The 21,982-nt window shown below is 38.9% G+C and overlaps 1 protein-coding gene across 1 annotated transcript; it reads left to right on the forward strand.

The window, feature by feature from the left end:
• The first annotated feature begins 437 nt into the window (after nt 1-437).
• LOC104091385 (abscisic acid receptor PYL11-like) lies at nt 438-998 on the forward strand. Its single transcript, XM_009596711.4, has one exon. The coding sequence runs from the start codon at nt 438-440 to the stop codon at nt 996-998; it is 561 nt and encodes a 186-aa protein (XP_009595006.4).
• Nucleotides 999-21,982: the final 20,984 nt, after the last annotated feature.

A 21,982-nucleotide genomic window follows, 5' to 3' on the forward strand; every position in this document is an offset into this window, starting at 1 on the left:
TCTAAAAGAGACAAGCTACATACAACTCACTTGCGTGAGCGTACCAGAATTTTGATAATGGAGCTTCAAATATATTTACTACTGCCGTTATGTAGGAATAAATTAAACTTCTCTTATCTCTTACCAATATATATATAACCAATAATAGTTCAAACTCTAGAACTCTCTGCTTCTTAATAAGATTATAAAATAAGAAGCTTAAATTTTTCAATCATGATAACATCAATCCTTGTCGCAACTCGGGAAAATCGTTTCTACGAGAAAATAGAAAAAGAAAAGAAATTTTAAACTCTAATATTTGGTCTAATTAAAGGATTAAATTTGTATGCATTATATAAGAGCGAAATGCCCCTCTTTCCCTTTGCCGAAGCAACGAGAGACCCAAGCTCCACATAATGTTATTGACAAATCCAAAAAACTTAAAAGCTGTGGATAAAATGGTCAAACTTTACCACACTCATGAACTCTCACCAAAACAATGTTCTTCAATGCTAGTCCAAACCATAGATGCACCTCTTCCCTTGGTATGGTCTTTGGTCAAAAAATTCGACAAGCCACAATGCTATAAGAACTTCATCAGCAGCTGCACTTTACTTTCTGGTGATGGTGGTGTTGGGAGTATAAGGGAAGTGACGTTAGTTTCTGGATTTCCTGGTAAAAAAAGCATAGAAAGGTTCGATTTTCTTGATGATGAAATGCATGTTTGTGTGTTCAGTGTTGTTAATGCCGATCACAGTTTCTTGAACTTCAAATCTACTATCACTTTGGAAGAAGAAGAAGAAGAAGAAGAAGAAGATGGCGGCAAAGTATTGAGCAGTACTGGGAAGAGTACAGTGGCTATTGAGTCTTATGTTGTGGATTTTCCTGAAAATAGTTGTAAAGATGATACATGTGAGGTGACTGATAATATCTTGAGATGGCAACTTAGATCTTTAGCCTGGGTAGCTGAAAATATGGCTATTTCTGGAGTTTCTTCTTTGGATTTGAAGAAAACATGACGAATACCTTGTTAGATATATATTTATATCATATACTAATTACTCCTACTTCTTTTAATTAATCTTTCCTCTTGCGTTTTTGAGTTGATTATTGTGTTAGTTATCCACATAATGAATACCAATAATTGGACTAAATGTCTAGTATTTTCTTCTTCCGCCAACTTCTTAGTTCATGAAACGAAAAAACTCTAAATTTCTTGCATAAAAAGTTACTCCAATAATTGTCGCGGTAAAGCGACTATGAGATAAACACTGTGTACATTCACTCTGTTCCGACCCCTTACATTAAAAGTAAGTTACATAAATCTAGAACCATATCATTATTGCTGCACATGTACAGCTGGAGAAACTTATTTGCACATAATATTTATGCGATATTAGTGATAACATAACATTTATTGTAAAGTTATGTGACTCGATATAATTAAATATCGATTGAATTTGCAACGCTGAACTTTACTCTTGGTACGAACCTGCTGTGGCACTCATGAAAAGTGATTTCATAAGAAGGGATAGAGTTGAAGGATGCACAAATTGTGTGTTCAAAGAATGGCACACAAAGATGTCAGCAAATTAAATCGTGGCAAACTGGTAAGCTGCACACGTATATGATTGTTACCACTTGTCCATTCTCTCATCATGGGCGTGGCAAAACTGATTGTCAAGACAACAATACGATGATAATTATAGTAGCCATTTCTTTTCGTTTTATCTCTTTTTCCTTGCATAAGTATTGATACAATAGTAATGGTCTATAAGAGTACTTCTCTGCTAGTTTTATAACGACTACTGCTTCGAAAAATATTGTTGCTGAGCTCAATAAAGGGTTGAAATTCAATGACGATAACTATAAATTTTGGAGCTTGGAAGTCCAGTATGTACTAGAGGAGCAAGAGGCTCTGAAAGTCATTAACAATGTCATGAATGAGCCTGAGGAAGGCAACACTGCTCAGTATAGGCGTGAGCGTGAAGCCTACGACAGTTGGAAGAAAAAGAACTCCATTGCTCGCATTACGTTGTTGAACACCTTGGATGATGACATCCTAAGGGATCTTAAGGATCACAAAAAAATTATGGATCTTTGGAATGCCTTGAGGAAAAGGTTTGGTACCTGTTCCACTGTAAGGCCGCGATCTTTAACGAACAAATTTGATTCATATTAGAAACGCCCAGAACATTCAATGAAAACACATCTGAGGCAACTGACAAATATGATTGGGGAGTTGAAAGATGCTAGTCCTGTGTTGACTCACGAACAACAAATCCAAGCTGTTATATGCTCTTTACCTAATTCTTGGGATCATATGGAAAATGCATTTGACCCATAATGAGCGAATCACAACTCTGGAAGATGTCCGGAGGCATCTGAGTTAGTGGAGGAACGACTTGAGAATGCAAAGCCAATAGTGGAGTTGCACATGGCAACAACCTCCAAAACCAAGAGTGATTCAAATAAAAGGAACTGGGGAAAGAGGAGAGAGCCACATCAAACTCAGCCAGCTCAGCCTGCTAAAAGAGAATAGACTGAAAAAGGCAAGAACAAACGTCCTAAATATGTCAAAATTGCTAAAGTGAAATGCTAAAATTGTGAAAAAAAAGGGTCACTATGCCAGAGATTGCTCTTAGCCTCCTAGAAAGACTCAGGAGCAACGGACCACATAGCTTGGGAATGCAGTACCTTTGTTGAATTTCGGCGAGTTCCACGTGGAGCAAAGTCGATATATGTGGGCAACAACATTAAAGTTGTTGTTGAAGGGATCGGTACAAGCAAGTTAGTACTGCGTGTGGTCGAGACCTAATACTACATGATGTTCTCTTTGCACCAACAAATCGCTGCAGAATGTTATTTCAGTTTAAGTTTTGCTTAAACTAGGATTTGACTTGTTTTGTCATGGCAATTCTGCCAAGTTGACTTTTGGTTCAACTTTATTTGGTTTTGGTCATGTGACCGGGGGTTTAATTAATATGGATTTGGATTATGATTCATTTAATAATAATGTTAGTTTTCTATGTTTATTTCTTCACATAAATATGATAGTGATGTAATCATATGACATTCTAGACTTGGTCATATTGGCCAACAAATAATGCAAAGGTTAGCAAAACAAGGTTTGCTTTCCAACATTGAACATGTGGAATTGTTCACTTGTGAAAATCTGCAAGAAAACCTTTTGGTCAGGCGACTAGAGCTTAATATCTTTTGCAATTAGTCCATTCGGACATCTGCGGGCATATGAATGTTAGGGCTAGGCATGAAACAAGTTATTTCATCACATTTAATGATGACTTTACTCGTTTCAGTTATGTCTATTTAATATCCCACAAATCAGAAGCAATAAGTTGTTTCAAACGTTATATGAGCTTAGTGAAAAATCAATTAGACAAGAAGATAAAAGCTCTTCGAACTGATCGTGGTCGTGAATACTTATCAACCCAGTTTAATGGGTTATGTGATGAAAAGGGAGTAGTTCATCAGTTGACTATCCCAAATACTCCACAGCAAAATGATGTTGCAGAGAAAAGAAACAGAACGCTCCTAGAAATGGTTAGGTCAATGATGGTGCAAGCTAACCTCCCAATTAGTTACTGGGGTGATGCATTTCTTACTGCCACCTATGTACTTAACCAAGTGTCTAAAAAATCAGTTACTACTACTCCATATGAGTTATGGACTAGAAGACAACCCGACCTGAGTGTATTAAGACCTTGGGGTTGTGCTGCACTTCTGCCTATACACATGATTCCTATCACAATTATGACAAATTGGGCCCGAAGGAAAAGAAAAGTATCTTTATAAGATACTCTGAAACCTCAAAGGATTATGTGCTTATAGGTTAGCAAGATAGTGGGAGTGTAACTGAGTTTGAATCACGAGATGTCACATTCTTAGAGGGTGAGTTCCCTAAGAAGGGAGAGGTAGGCCAAGACCTAACCTTATTTGAGATAATAAATCAAGAAGTACAAGGATCGCTTCATTCGAGTAGGAGAATTTTAGCAGATGATGAATTAGTTTCTCATCAAGATAGTGAATGTGAAGTATGTGTCTACAAAAGATATATTAACAGATCCATTGACCAAGCCTTTGTCTAGAGATGCATTTGTAAGACACACTAGGTCTCAAGGCTTGCATAGACATTGATATTCTTCATCTTGTTATTCATTTTCCCGTGTTCACAAAATTGATGTTCTTTGATTATCAATAAAGTTGATTTACATACATACATATTTTTATTACATACATACATATTTTTATTATTGAATGTTATGTACATTCTTTGTTCATTTTTCTATAAGTATGTCAGGTAGACAAGAGGTTGGCCTTTTCACACAGGCAACTGCCTCCTTATCTTAGTGATGTGAGGAGATGAGACATGATGTTAAGTAAAATTATCATAAGGATAATTTGAGAGCTATTCACTTAAAATCAGAATATCGCTTAAACAATGACAAAAGATCATTAGGGTGAAAAACGTTCACCTAGTCTACTTTGTGAGCCAGATATAAGTAAAAAATGATATTGTAGATCAAGAAACTCAAATTTAGATACTTATGGTGTCTAAATATCATTTGTACAATATTTTTTATGAGATAAAGACATACGCTCCTTGGGAAAAAAGAGAAAATGATGTAGCACATGTTTCATACCATGTATGCTAATGTCGACCAATATGGTTAACATAAGTCCATTCTCAACTTATTATTGTGTGAGACCCAAAGTTTTTATGGTGGCTCAAGATTTTGTACTCTCAGAGACTCCGATCAGATACTTAAGACTTAGTGTGATGTTAGCTATCTTAGTGTGTTTCCAAAGGACCATGAACATAGATTCGGTCTAGCGGAGCATATCTAGAAAATTAGTCAAACAAATATTAAAGGGATCATGAGAACAAGAAGATCATTGATGGAATTTCATTTATTTGTGCTCCCTGGTGCACCAGTTATAACTTATGAGTTATGATTGTGAATACAAGAAATAATGATATATGAGATTTTGAGATTATATAAAATGTGATTCATATGATCTAGGGTACTGCATGCTTTATGATCTACTTACAAGTTTGACTCAACGAGAGGCTATATACTCCTAACAGATGTATAACACTTAGCTCTCACAGTATGCTGGTTGCACGATCTACTTCCCTGTATGAATGATTGAGGAGATGAGAATATGTTTCTCAGATTAGATGAGCACTCCCATTATGTATGAGCGGAAGATGTAGGAAATTTTGGGTCCACCCATAAGTGGTGCTTTAAGGATCAATAGGGTTATTAGTTAACCCTAATATTTTCTATATAAGTACACTTACTGTGTACAATAAAATAGACTCTATGCAGTATTTTTTCACGCTCTCTCTCTCTCTCTCTCTCTCTCTCTCTCTCTCTCTCTCTATATATATATATATATATATATATATATATATATATATATATATCCAAACTTGGTTTTAGACTGTGGCTTAGGGGGTTGATTCAATATACTGTGACAACCATCATCGATCAGTAATTCTAGTCGCGGTTCCTTCGTTCCTTCCGCTTCTGCTATACGAACAAGTAAGTTTTCGTTTTATGATTTACGCGCTATCTAATGTGTTTAGATTATCGCAAAAAAATATAATTAACAAGGACATGAATTATTTCAAGATCAGTACAAGATTTGTGTACCTGTTAATGCAGCAGAGTAGAAGTTACAACCCAGAAAATTGCTCCAAAGTTCACTTTGAATCTCTTGGAAATAAAGCAAAATTTCCACAAACTAAATATCTTTTTCTGTGTTAATGTGGAAGAAGAGAAGAGAACTTAGTTCTCTGTTTTTTTTCCTTTCTTACGTTTCTCTCACTTTGCCAAAGATCAAAACCTCTATATTTAAGAGCACTCAAATAGCAGTTATCAACAAAAACTGCCCCACTACATTTACGTGTAGTAACTTTTTTTGAGAAGTTATTTCATCTGATCCCTTCAACATAAAAAATGGGTCGGGTCTACCCATATCGAGCGACCCATAACTTAGACCCAACATCCAACATCTCCCACTTCGCTCATGGTGGGCTGGACCCAAACCACTATCATGTTAATAACACACATAATTCATACAGATAAATAGTTTGTGCGACCTGCGAACATCAAGAGGTATAATATATTTCAAACCTATTAAGGTTATTCTAAAGCTCTATGTAAAAATCTGATCACATTCAGAAAGGATTCACTACTAACATGAGGATCTTATTACTCGTTATACCCCCAAACATCACCCGTTATTCCAGTAGTTAGTCATTCGATCCCTCATCCTCAAAGAGGTGAACTCGAGTTCATATTTAACTTTGTATCCATAATTACACTTGTTACCCTATGGTAAGTGTAATGGTCGACCTATGAATAAAAGTTATATTATTTATTTTAGTTGTCTTACCTTTCTACTCGAAACTATCCATCCCAGATCAACTGCTTTCCTAGACATGAGCAATATTGCCGAATCACTCATGGCTATTAGTGACATGCTAAAGTAGCAACATCGATTGGCACTTCAAGAAACAGTAAAAGATCAAAGCGTATTCCAATAAAAGTTAATATAACTTTTGGGGATCTCACACAATGAAGAAGCAGGGATCAATTATTCTATTATTCCATTGGTCGTTAGCACACGTGGTATGAAATACGTGTTACGGTATTCTTACCATATATAAGTGCGTATGTCTAATTGTTTTACTCATTCAATATCGTACAGACCTTGGTCTAGATACCTACAAATGTCTTAATCCGAATTTCTCACTTCAATAATCCTCATTCATCTTCTTTAAGAAACTCACATCTGGCTTACAAAATAAGTCATAATCAAATGGTGGAATTCAAAAGCCTGACTAGTTGCCAAGACCGACCTTTATAAGTGAAATATGACCTCGCACTATTCAAGGTTCTATAAGGTTTCATCTCTTCACGATTCTCAACGTAAGAGGAGATTGCTCGTGTGAGAGAGTCAATCTTGCGACTTGTTCGACACTTTATCAATAAAATATCATCACATGCATACTAGATATGAACATAAATTCAAGAGTCAAATATTGATGAGTATATTATAATAATTAAGTCATTTTACAATACATAAACATGGTCATATCTAATACATAAACATGGTCATATCCTTCGCAAACCTAGAGCCATAACATGTTTCTCAAATAAGTCTCTAGATATCGCCTTTGTAAAAGGATCAACTATCATATTTTGCATAGGAATGCACTGTAAATTTATCTTCTCACTTGCTACCATGTCTCTTACAAAGTTATACTTGATGTCAATATATTTGGTCATGCTGTGATACTTAGGATCTTTTGTGTATGCAATGGCCGCTTGACTATCACAATATAGAGTCATGGGACCCTGAGAGTTCTTTGTAATATCCAAATTCTCAAAGAATCTCTTCAACCAAACACCTTCTTGTACTGCAGACGCACAAGCCACAAACTCAGCTTCCATCGTCGAAAGGGTTGTGCATGTTTATTTCTTACTTTTCCATGAAATAGCACCACCATTAAGTAAGAAAGTATAACCGAATGTTGATTTTCTATCATTCCGGTCACCAGCCCAACCAACATCTGTATATTCTCTCAAGTATGAATAAATCATTTCCACTATAACATAGTGAATAATCAGCAGTTACTTTCAGGTATCTGAAAATTCTCTTCACAACTTTTCAATGTTCTCTTCCAGGATTGGATTGATACCTGCTAACAAGACTTACAACATAACAAATGTCAGGGCAAATATAGATCATAGCGTACATCAAGCTCCCGACATCACTTGAATACAGAACTCGAGACATGTCTTCCTTATCATTTTTAGTCTTGGGACATATTACAAGGCTTAAAGTTTCACCTCTGGCTATTGGAGTATCCTAGATTTGCAACTATCCATGCAAAAATGCTCCAAAATTTCCTTTATATAAGTTTCTTGATATAGACTCAATAACTTTTTGGAGCGGTCTCTTTGGATCTTTCCTTATATCACCACGGGAGCCTTTACATTTAGTTTTGAAAATTATTTTCCCGAAATAGCATCCCGCGTTTTAGCCCATCTTATCACACCGCATGGCTTCTAGTAGTTCCCCTACTAGCCACGCATATTAAGCCCACCTTATCTCATCGCATGCGTTTTAACCCCTAAAACTTATACCACCGCATGCGTATCAATATCACAATGTACCACAAATTGCACCTCAAGTGCCTAATACCACAACTTGCCAAAAGAAATCAACAAATACAATATTTTCACAATAAGGAGCCCACGGCTCAACCACAATGTACACAAAGTCTCAACAATAACAACTGGGAGTGAATAACTCAATAGAATGATATTTCCACAACTTAACACTTTGCCTCAATAGGAATCACGTCCTTTGTAACTCAATACTAATTTCAACAACAAGATATTTCAAGAATGACAACTTCAAGTAAAGAGTTCAACAGTTAAATAATGGATACGGAATAAAGGAAACAAGAACTTCAACTAAACATGTAGAATAATTAGCAAGCAAGAGATAAGACAAGTAGAGCATGTGAAATTATACTACTGATGATGAAGATAACATATTAAGACAACTCAAATAAGGCATGAAAGGAATCTACGAAGTTAAAATCGAAAATTTCTAAATTTAGCCCGTGTACACACTCGTCACCTTGCATACACATCTTCCACACATCACAATTATCACAAACAACACCAAATCCTAAGGGGTAATTCTCCCACACAAAGTTAGGTAAGTCACTTACCTCAAATCACGCTAGTAGGCCTTTACCTCGATTATCCAACTCCGAACGGCTATAATCTACCCAAAACAACTTCATACTATAAATATAACTATAGGAAACTAATTCGAACAATAAAATTGCGATCTTTACAAATAAATAAAAAGTCAACTCAAAAACTCAACCCGACCAAAATTACAAAATTTGACCAAAATTACAAAACCCGCGCCTCGGAACCCGACCAAAATTACAAAATCCAAACACCCATTCGATAATGAGTTCAACCATACAAGAATTATTCAAATCATTTTTCAAATCCTTAATATTTAGCCTAAGAAGTTTCTACCATTCCCCCCCCCCCCCCCCAATTTTCCAACTCAAATCCCTAATTATATAATAAAAATAATAACAGATTCGTGTAATTTAACCAAAATCGAGTTAGGAATTCTTACCCCAATGTTCTTTTCAGAAATATCTCGAAAATTCGCCCAACACCGAGCTTTCTAAGTCCAAAATGTGAAATATGAAATAAACCCTCGACTTTGAAACTTAAATTTGCTGCCCAACGATTCCTTCAATGTTCCGAAATGAGCCGAACATGATCCGAATTACACCTAAGGCCCCCGGGACCTCAACCAAACATACCAACAAGTCCTAAATCATCATACGAACACGCTCGAAGCGTCAAATCACATAAAAAACTAGAATCACGAACCACGCATCGATTCAAGCCTAAGAAACCAATGAACTTCCGAATTCCAAAACTAATGCTGATTCATACCAAAACAACTCCGATCGACTTTAAATTCCGCACACAAGTCATAATTGATATTACGGACCTATTCCAACTTCCGAAATCGGGATTATGACCCCGATTTTAATAAAGTCAACTCCCGATCAAACTTTCCAACCTTCCAAACCTTTAACTTTCCAACTTTCAATTTTTGCCAAAACGACCGACGGACCTCCAAATCTATATCCGGACACGCTCTTATGTCCGAAATCACCATACGAAGCTATTGCAACTGTCAAAACTCCATTCTAGAGTCATCTTCACAAAAGTCAAACTATGGTCAACCCTAATAACGTAAACCTCTAACTTTGGTACTATGTGTCCCATTTCACTTCGAAACTTTCCCGAACCCAAAACCAAGCACCCCAGCAAGTCACGTAGCCACAATATAATACAGAGGAGGCAATAAATAAGGGATCGAGGCTAATACACTCAAAACGACTGGCTCGGTCGTTACATCCTCCCCCTCTAAACAAACGTTCGTCTTCGAACGAGTATAGAGACATACCTGAAGTGGTGATAAGATAAGGATAACGGCTACGCATATCATGCTCGGTCTCCCAAGCCGCCTCCTCAATTGGTTGACCCCTACACTGAACCTTCACTGAAGCAATGTTCTTCGACCTCAACTTTCGAACCTACCTATCCAAAATGGCCACCGGCTCCTCAACATAAGATAAATCTTTGTCCAACTAGACTGAGCTGAAATTTAACATACGAGATGAATCGTCGTGATACTTCTGAAGCATAGAAACATGGAACACTGGATGAACTGTAGCTAGACTAGGTGGTAGTGCAAACCTTTAGGCCACCTCTCCAATCCTCTCAAGAATCTCAAAAGGCCCGATATACCTGGGACTCAACTTGCTTTTCGTCCCGAACCTCATAACGCCCTTCATGGGTGAAACCCGGAGCAAGACCCGCTCCCCAACCATGAATGCAACATCCTAAACCAAGTCCGTACCTAATAGTCTAGTCTCACCCGGCTCAAACTAACTCACCGGAGACCGACATCGCCTGCCATACAAGGCCTCATACGGAGCCATCTGAATGCTCGACTGGTAACTATTATTGTAGGCAAACTCTGCAAGCGGAAAGAACTGATCCTAAGAACCCCCACACTCTATCATACACGCACGAAGAATATCCTCCAGTATCTGAATTGTGCACCCGGACTGTCCGTTCGTCTGAGGGTGAAATGTTATACTCAACTCAACCTGCGTGCCTAACTTATACTGTACAACCCTCCAGAACTGCGATATAAACTGCGTACCCTGGTCAGAGATGATGGATACCGGCACACCGTGAAGTCTGACAATCTCACAAATATAAACCTGAGCCAGCTGCTATGAAGAATAAGTAGTCACCACTAGAATAAAATGAGCCGACTCGGTCAATCTATCCATAACCATCCATACTGCATCGAACTTCCTCCGAGTCTGTGGGAGCCCAACAACAAAATACATAATAATCCGCTCCCATTTCCACTCTAGAATCTCTAGCCTCCAAAGCAATCCGCCTGGTGGCTGATGCTTATACTTCACCTGTTGACAATTTAGGCACCGAGCTACATACTCCATTATGTCCTTCTTCATTCTCATCCACCAATAGTGCTGCCTCAAGTATTGGTACATCTTGGTGGCACCCGGATGAATGGAGTACCGCGAACTATGGGCCTCCTGAAGAATCAGCTCACACAAACCATCTACATTGGGCACACATAGTCTGCCCTATTTCCGTAACACACCATCATCCCCAATAGTGACCTCCTCGGCATCACCGTGCTGAACCGTGTCCTTATGGACAAAGATATGGGGGTCATCATATTGGCGCTCTCTAATACAATCATATAGAGAAAACCTAGAAACCACACAAGCCAAAATTCGACTCGACTCCAAAATATCCAATCTAACAAACTGGTTGGCCAAGGCCTGAACATCCAATGCTAATGGCCTCTCCGCTGCGGGTAGATATGCTAAACTACCCAAGCTCTCCGCCTTACGACTCAAGGCGTCAGCCATCACATTGACCTTTCCGGGATGATATAGAATGGTGATATCATAGTCCTTAAAAAACTTTAACTACCTCCACTACCGCAAGTTAAGATCCTTCTGTTTCAACAGGTGTTGTAGACTCCGGTGGTCGGTATAGACCTCACAAGGGATACCGTACAAATTGTGCCGCCAAATCTTCAAGACATAGATAATAGATGCTAACTAAAGGTCGTGGACATGACAGTTATTCTCATGCACCTTCAACTGTCTAGATGCGTAGGAAATCACCCTACCGTCCTGCATCAACACTGCACCGAAGCCAATACGTGACGCGTTAAAGTACACAGTAAAAGACCCTGAACTCGTAGGCAACACCAACACTGGGGTTGTGGCCAAAGCTGTCTTGAGCTTTTGAAAGCTCCCCTCACACTCCTCGGTTAACTTGAACGAAGCATCCTTCTGGGTCAATCTGATCATAGGTGCAACAATAGATGAGAAACCCTCTACGAATCGATGGTAATACCTGCCAAACCGAGAAAACTCCGGATCTTAGTAGCTGAAGACGGTCTAGGCCAACTCTACATTTCTTCAAACTTCTTCGGATCTACCTTTATCTCCTCACTCGACACTACATGACCCAAAAATGCCACCGAATCAAGCTAGAATTCACACTTTGAAAATTTTGCATACAACTTCTTTTCTGTCAAGGTCTGAAGCACGGTCCTCAGGTGCTACTCATAATCTTCTCGGCTCCGGGAGTACACCAAGATGTCATCAATAAACGCAATATTGAATGAGTCAAGATAGGGCTGGTATACACTGTTCATCAAGTGCATAAAGGTTATTGGGGCATTGGTCAGCCCAAATGACATCACAAGGAACTCGTAATGACCATACCGAGTCCCGAAGGCAGTCTTCGGGATGTCTGGCTCTCGAATCTTCAACTAATGATAGTTTGAATGCAAGTCAAACATGGAGAATACTCTGGCACCCTGTAGCTGATCAAATAGGTCATCAATGCGGGGCAATGGATACCTGTTCTTCACTGTAACCTTGTTCAACTGGAGATAATCAATACATATGCACATAGAATCATCCTTCTTCTTTACAAACAAGATCGGAGCACCCCAAGGTGATACACTGGGCCGAATGAAACCCTTATAAAGCAACTCCTACAACTGCTCCTTTAACTCCTTTAACTCTGCTAGGGCCATATGATATGGTGTAATAGAAATGAGCTGAGTGCCCGGTAATAAATCAATACCAAAATCGATGTACCTGTCGGGTCTAGCCTTCCCCTCTCGGGCGACCTCTACTTGTCCGACCTCCACCTCTGGCTAGTTGTACAGGTGGATTGGCAACTGGTACGGTAACCACAGCCTGAGAAACATGAGGGCCCTGTGGAATACGTGGGGCCTGAGTAGTCTGTGGAGGTGCACCCCTCCTAAGTCTGGGGTAGTCCCTCACCATATGACGAGTGTCACCATACTCAAAACAAGCTCTCGTAGGATGTGGCTGCTGGAGCTGGATCGGGCCCGATCGACTGGACTGATAGCCGAAAGCACCCCGTACAGGAGGTGCACTAGATAATGGCGGTGCATAATGGGGAACCTGAGGCCTGGGAGTGGCTGGAATACTGCTGGAAGTGCTGAATGAGCAGGGTGGCTCACATAACCTCTACCATGACGGGCTGCAATAGGGGCAGGGGCACCACTATATGTGCCAGAATGTCGAGGCCTCTTGTCCTCCCTCTCCTCTCTCTCCCGGGCCCACATACCCTCCAATCTCCTAGCTATCTTTACTACCTGCTGGTATGGGATGTCCATCTCCAACTCTCGGGCCATGCTGAATCTGATACCAGGGTCGAGCCCTTCGATAAATCGACAAACTCGATCTCTGATAGTAGCAGCCAAAGCTGGTGCATGCCTAGACAAATCACTGAACCGGACTGCATACTCTGATACAGTCATAGCACCCTGGCGTAACTGCTCAAACTCTATGCGCCATGAATCCCTAAGAATCTAGGGAACAAACTCCCTCAAGAACATATATGAGAACTGAGCCCAAGTGAGTGAAGCTGCCTCAGCCGGACTACCCAACTCATACGCTCGCCACCACTGATAAGTCGCTCCCTTGAGCTGGAACGTAGTGAAAGCAACCCCACTCGACTCCACAATACCCATAGTATGGAGGATACGGTGGCACTTCTCAAGAAAACTCTGGGCATCCTCTAACGCCAAACCGTTAAAAGTAGGAGGGTGGTACTTCTTGTGCCTCTCATCCGATCCGGCTGTGTGTGTCCTTACCATCTGTGAGAGAAGAGAAAAATAGAGATTTAGAATTTCGAAGTCAACTAATTCGTACGATAAGGAATCAAAGAAGTGAAACTTTTCCTAACAGTTTCATAGCCTCTTGAAGATAAGTACAGACGTCTCTGTACCGATCTGTGAGACTCTACTAAACCTGCTCGTGACTCGTAACACCTATGAACCTAGAGTTGTGATACCAACTTGTCACGACCCTAATTTCCCTCCATAAGATGTCATGACGATACCTAGTCTCTAAGACTAGGTAAGCCTAACAAACATACGGAATAACTGAATTTAAATAATTAAGTCTCAACTCAGCAACTTTATAAAACAACTTTGCAACTCAGCATGTACAACTCCCGAGACTCGGCGAGATACAAGTCACAAGCTCTAAGTGGAAATACTGGATAATCCTATACAACAATGTCTATATATGAAAATATAATGAATAAAGAGATCTAGAGAGCGGACGCTAGTAGGTATACCTTGAAGTCTCCGCAGTAGAACTTTAGCTAATGCCTGGGCTGATAGGAAGTACCTGGATATGCACAAAAGATATGCAGAAGAGTAGCATGAGTACACAACGGTACCCAATAAGTGCCAAGCCTAACCTCGGTAGAGTAGTGACGAGGTCAGGTCAGGGCCTACTGGAAATAAATAATAAAAACTATAAACGGTGCAGTAATAATATTAACGAAAATGAAACAAGTAAGGGATATGCCAAAATTAACTACATAGAATCAAGGCAGATAATATATCACATAAGAAAGCAAGGAAACAACCAACCAACCACAAGTGAAGTAACAGAAGAACAATAAAGGTCACTACTAAGGTACCGCCTCGTAGTCTCAAAGCACAGAAGTAATCCGCAACCTTTTCTTATATCATCGAGGGAGCCTTTACATTTAGTTTTGAAAATCATTTTCCCAAAATAGCATCCCGCGTTTTGACCCACCATATCACACTGCATGCATTACAACCCCTAAATCTTATACCACCGCATACGTATCAATATCCCAATGTACCACAAATCACACCTCAAGTTCCCAATACCACAACTTGCCAGAATCAACAAATACAATATTTTCTCAATAAAGAGCCCACGGCTCAACCACAATGTACACAAAGTCTCAACAATAACAACCGGAGTTGAATAACTCAATAGAATGATATTTCCACAACTTAACACTTTGCCTCAATAGGAATCACGACCTCTGTAACTCAATACCAATTTCAACAACGAGATATTTCGAGAATGACAATTTCAAGTAAAGAGTTCAACAGTTAAATAATGGATACGAAATAAAGGAAACAAGAACTTCAACTAAACATGTAGAGCAATTATCAAGTAAGAGATAAGATAAGTAGACCATGTGAAATTCTTCTACTGATGATGAAGATAACATATTAAGACAACTAAAATAAGGCATGAAAGGAATCTATGAAGTTAAAATAGGAAATTTACACATTTAGCCCGTATACACACTCGTCACCTTGCGTACACGGCTTCCACACATCATAATTATCACAAACAACACCAAATCCTAAGGGGTAATTCCCCCTCCCCCCACAAAGTTAGGCAAGTCACTTACCTCAAATCATGCTAACTCAATCAACTAGTAGGCCTTTCCCTCGATTATCCAACTTCGAACGGCTCGAATCTAGCAAAAACAACTTCATACTATAAATATAGGAAACTAATTCGAACAATAAAATAGCGATCTTTACAAAGAAATAAAAAGCCAACTCAAAAAGTCAACCCGGGCCCGCGCCTCGGAACCCAACCAAAATTACAAAATCCGATCACTCATTCGATAATGAGTCCAACCATACAAGAATTACTTAAATCCGACCTCAAATCACCTTTCAAATCCTCAATTTTTAGCCTATAAAGTTTTTACCATTTCCCCCCAATTTTTCAACTCAAATCCCTAATTAGATGAAAAAAAACAACAATAGATTCGTGTAGTTTGCCAAAATCCTCTTCCTGAACGCGAGATCACACTCGTGAACGCGATGACAAAAGCTCCCAAGCTTCGCGATCGCGTAGCCTCTCTCGCGAACGCGTTGACCAAAATGTGTGAGGTCCCTCTAGCCTGCCTTTCCTCTTCGCGAACTCGACTCCCTGTCCGTGATCGCAGTGCACAAAATCCTGACCCTTCGCGAACGTGTGGCCTTCGTCGTGAACACGAAGGGTAAATCTCTAGAAATCCCTGAAGACTCTACGCGAACGCAGGAACATCTTCGTGAATGCGTAGAAGGAAACCAAAAACACCAGATTCAACAATCTTCAATGTTCCGAAATGCGCCGAACATGATCCGAATTATACCTGAGGCCCCCAGGACCTCAACAAAACATACTAATAAATCCTAAAACATTATACAAACATGCTCGAAGCATCAAATCACATCAAACAACCCTAGAATCATGAATCGCGCATCGATTCAAGCCTAAGGAACCTATGAACTTCCGAATTCCAAAATTATTGCTAATTCATACCAAAACAACTCCGATCGACTTCAAATTTCGCACACAAGTCATAATTAACATTATAGACCTATACCAATTTTTGGAATTGGGATCCAACCCCGATATCAATAAAGTCAACTCCCGGTCAAACTTTCCAACTTTCGCCAATTCTCACTGAAACGACCTACAGACCTCCAAATCAACATCCGGACATGCTCCTAAGTCCAAAATAACCATACAGAGCTATTGGAACCGTCAAAACTCTATTCTGGAGTCGTCTTTACAAAATTCAAACTACGGTTAACCCTAACAACTTAAACCTCCAACTTAGGGACTATGTGTCCCATTTCACTCTGAAACTTTTCCGAACCCGAATCCAAGAACTCCGGCAAGTCACGTAATCATAATATAACACAGATGAGGCAATAAATAGGGGATCAAGGCTAATATACTCAAAACAATTGACCGGATCGTTACATATACGAAATCACCTACTTGTGAAATCTCAAATACCATTGCCTTGAAGATTGCTTCACGCCATAAATAGATCTTTTCAATTTACATACCTTTTTTTTCTTGGCCTTTAACAATGAAGCCTACAGGTTGTTCCATGTAGATTTTCTCATTTAGTTCTCCATTGAGAAAAGTTGTCTTCACATCCATTTGGTGTAATTCCAAATCCTAACGTGCAACAATAGCCAAAAGTAAGCGACTTGAGGTAAACTTCACAACTGGTGAAAATGTTTCTTCATAATCTATTCCAGCTTCTTGAGTAAAGCCTTTTGCCACTAATCGTGCCTTGTATCTTTCTATTGACCCATCAGCTTTGTATTACGACCCCAATTTTTCTTCTTAGGATGTCGTGCCGGTACCTAGTTTCTGCGACTAGGTAGGCCTAACATTTGATAATAACTGAACAAATATAATTGACAAAATACTAAAACCAGTCTGAATAAATCATATAAACTTCTGGAAAAAAATAGAATCTCAACAAAACACTCCCCAAGAACGGTGGAACAGAGTCATAAGCTCTACAGAGTAAGCTAAAGGTCTAGTACATCACTGTATGAAGAAAATACAACGGTAAATAAGAACAAGGGAAGGTGACTCCGAGGCCTGTGGACGTGGAGCAGGTATACCTTGAAGTCTCTAAGCAGCAACTCAAATTAACTCTAGTGTCTGGCACATGCAGACGTACCTGGATCTGCACAAAAATTGTGCAGAAGGGTAGTATGAGTACACCACAACGGTACCCAGTAAGTATTAAGCCTAACCTCAATAGAATAGTGACGAGATCAGGTCAAGATACCTACTAGGATATAAATAAAAGAATAAAACCATAAGAACGAATAATAATGAAACGCGGAGAAATAACTAATACGAAACAAGATAATAGCATGAACTGATACCGTAAATTAAACATGGAAGTAACATAAAAGAAGTAGCTAAATAGAACCAAAATGATCGTATAAAGACAACAATTGTTAAACAAGGAAGAACAAAAAATAGAAACTTTCCCACTAAAGCTACTTGGAAAATAAGACAAACAACAAGAATCACAACGAGGTACCGCCTCGTGTACAATAAAAATCACCACTGAGGTACTGCCTCATATAAATCAAGAATCACAACCGAGGTACCGCCTAGTATTCATATTTCTCAATTTCAATCACAACCTTTCCTTATACCGCTGTGTGAGCCTTACATTTGAAATAGGTTTTTAAAACAGTTTGCCCTAAATAGCTACACACACTTTAGCCCACCTTATGATACCGCGTGGCTTCACGTAGTTCCCCTACAAGCAACACGCACATAAGTCCCACCTTATACCGCCGCATGCACATTAACCCCAAGCCTTATACCGCCGCATGTACGTCTATATCACATCACAATAACAACTCGCACCACAAGTGCCCATATATTACAACTTGCCAACAATCAACAATATTAATATTTCCATAACAATAGCCCATGGCTCTACCACAATGGGTACAAGAATATCAACAACAACAATGAATGTAAAATGCTCAACAACGAAGTTGTTTCAACAATAACAATTTTTCCTCAACGTGATAACGGCCTTCACAACTTCAACACCAATAACTCAACAATGAGAGATAATGTATAACCACGACATTAAATAAGAATAACTTGCAATGAAAGAGATAACGTGTAACAATAACTTCAAATAATGGAAATCAACAAGGAAAGAGATAACATGAACAATAACTTCAAGTATGATAATCAATAATGAAAGAGATAACACAGACAATAACTTCAAATAATGATAATCAACAATGAAAGAGGTAACATGTAACAATAATAGAGGCAATAAGTTCAACTAAGGCATGAGAGTAATTTATCACTTGGAATGTAGAAAAAGTGTTAACGAAACATTTAAGGCATGTAAGGATAGAATAACACAAGTAAGAATAGATTGGTTATGGAAATTTAGAAGATGATATGTAATTAAATTAAAGCATGGAAAGAGTCTAAGTAGCATAAATCGATCAAACACCATGTATAACCCGTATACCCATTTGTCACCTTACGTACATGGCTTTCACATAATACAAATGAATAAATCAATACCAATCCTAGGGGGTAGTTCCCCCACACAAAGTTAGACAAGACATTTACCTCAGCTAGGCCAATTCAACACTCGAAAATAGCTTTTTCCTTAAAATTCGCCTCCACACGGTTCAAATCTAACCAAAACCGACCTGATATCATCAAACAATATCAGGGAAATCAATTACAATAGATAAAGCTTAGATCTTTATACTTTTCCCAAAAGTCAACAAAAGTCAGCTCGGGGCTCGCCCGGTCAAAACCCGGGTCCAATGGTAGATTCTGATTACCCCTGACTTCACGAGTTCATATATCTGATTAGTTTCAAAATCCGAGTCCAATTCCACTCTAAAACCCCAAATTCTTATTTTTCAAAAACTTGACAAAGTTTTACAGATTTTCACTTTGATTCATATAATTTTGATGTTAAAATCTAATATATGTTGATGGAAAATGATTAAAAATAGATTAGAATCACTTACCCAAAATTTATATGTGAAAATCCCTACTCCAAATCGCCTTCTACTGAGTCTAGGGTTCAAAAATGAGAGAATGTGTTCAAAAAATCACATCTCCAGTCCTTTAACCAGCTGCAGATATCGCATTTTGACATAGGGTTCACATTTGTGAACCCTCACTATTGTTTACTAGGGCTCGCATTTGTGAAGCCTCAGCATTCATCATAATTGCGAACTGGAGAGCATCGCAAAAGCGAACAAAGGAAAAATTTGGCAGTCTTCACAATTTCGAAGGGGGAGTCGCAATTGCGACATCAAAGCCCCGATTGTTACCTTTGCAATTGCGGTGCTGGTGCTTGTTGTCGCACCCATTTTTCTCATAAAATCGGGCTTCGACACATGACAACTCTTTTAAGGAAGGGTGTTAAAAGAGAGAGTCGTCACCTAACCGATTAAGGTGCATTAGGGCACCTATTTGTAGATAACTCTGGATTAACCAGTTGCGTCACCAAAGATCGGGTAAGGGCTCAAATTACCTCGAGGAGAAGGTATTAGGCACTCCTCGAGGTCCACAACGGTGGGTCCCGGCCGAACTCGAATTATATGAATTAGTCTAAACAAGGAGAAGAGACAAAGATTGGGCAAATAAAAATGATTGACTTTTAAACAAAGGTGGGGGGTCCTAAGTGTTTTAGCTTAAAGGATCACCCAATGCAACATAAATAATACTTCGTAACTCCCTCAAGGTAGGGTGTTACTCGTATTATTCAGCGGGCACAGACTATCATCTCCTGCTACCCGATTACTATCTTTAAATTGTTTACCTAAAGCGCACTAGTTGATTCTAAATCGTGCCCTATGCGTGCACTACCTGTCCCATGCATATGGTCCAGGAGGAATTTGGACCTCTATCTCAGAGTGGTTCTAGACTTTAACTTAGATTGCTCAAAAGGAGAAAAGATTAGGCGACAAGCAAAACATTTAGGACTTTCATGTATAGGCAAACAAGGGCTCAAGTTGGCCTCCGCGCTTAGGCAACAAATGCACGCAAACTAACTAATATTGACAGTTGCAGATTTTAATAAGTTAAGGTCGCAGAACCCTCTAGGCAGGATCTCTAGGTGATTCTGGATTTTATAAGCGGGCAACTTCATGTGTAAAAGCCTTTCTTTTAATACAATTTCTAAAGCCTATATAGTTGCCTAGTGATTATAAGCATAAGAGATTAAACCTATAGGCATGATTTTTAGGTGATTCGCACAGTAACTAACAATGGTAATCACAAGAATATGTTCGGAATTGCTTAATCGAGTCCTACAAGCATGATTTCTAATAATGGTTAAAAGAAACGAGCAGGACAATAATCAAGACTGATTTAGACCCTATAGGCATGATTTCTATAATTAAAACTATTTTTTTTAGATCCTATAGGCATGGCATCTAATTTGTAGATTAAGCCGTATGTAAACAGAATCCTATGCGCACATTGAGATATTAATCATTCAATACCCTATAGGCATGGTTTCTAACAGGTAAAAGTAGAACACATTTGGACCAAATAGAGAATCTATAGGCAAGATTTCTAACACACATTTGAGTAAGATAGGATACTTATAGGCAGGATTTCTATAATAACTGAAAAGTAGCACATTTTGAGCAAAATAAAATACCTATAGGCATGATCTCTAACACATGACAACGGAACATGTTTGAACATAATAACACATTTGAGCTAAGTGATGAACCTATAGGCATGATTTCTACCCATTCAATGCAAGTGTAAGATAAATCCCCTTTCCCAATTTTACAAATACCCCAAAATGTTATTACAATAATTATTACAATCCCAGAATGAATAGCATGAATTGCATAGGAGAATAACTATAGGGAGCCTACAGTAGGCCCAAAATACACCTGGACAGGCCTGGCCTTTACAATAGTCTCAGAGTTACACACTCATAGACATACAACAACCAGGAATTGAATGATTCACCTAGTGAGCACAAGATAGAGTTGAGCATATAGAACCAAGGCCCTAGTGTGTCAGAGTTCCCAAGGGCTTCAAGAACCCAGGGCAGTGCTCACACTAGGGTGGTTAACAAGAATAGTTCAGAGGAGGGAGTAAGGACCAAATCCTAATGTGTCAGAGTTCATAAGGGTCTCAATTGGACCCTGAGCAGTGCTCACACTAGGGGGTCAAAGGATAGAACATAAGTAGCATTGGCTTTCAGCCGGCTAAGAATAAGAACTCAAAGAGACCAAGTAGTAAAGGAATAGACTGAGGTTAGGGGACAACACTAAGGGATACAAACAGATTCAAGTTGAGCATATAAAAACAGTAATAGAACATGCTTGGGTTTTAAGAACAGACTTTAGCAAAGTTTCAAAAGAATAAATTCAACACATAATACACATGTTACCAAGACAGGTTTGTAGGATTGATGTGCACAGACTTATGGTAAAATGTTCAGATAATGCTAAATGTAGAATGCTAGTATCATAAGAAGGAATTATATATATCAAAACTTAACAGGATAAGGGCAATTACTAGGGAAGTCAAGACATGGTGAAAACATGATCAAAACAGGCTACATGTCATCACAGCAAATTCTGACACATACTTGTGCTATATAGTTATATACTCATACTTAGT

This window comes from Nicotiana tomentosiformis, chromosome 2 (genome assembly GCF_000390325.3).
Source record: "Nicotiana tomentosiformis chromosome 2, ASM39032v3, whole genome shotgun sequence".
Lineage (NCBI taxonomy): Eukaryota > Viridiplantae > Streptophyta > Magnoliopsida > Solanales > Solanaceae > Nicotiana > Nicotiana tomentosiformis.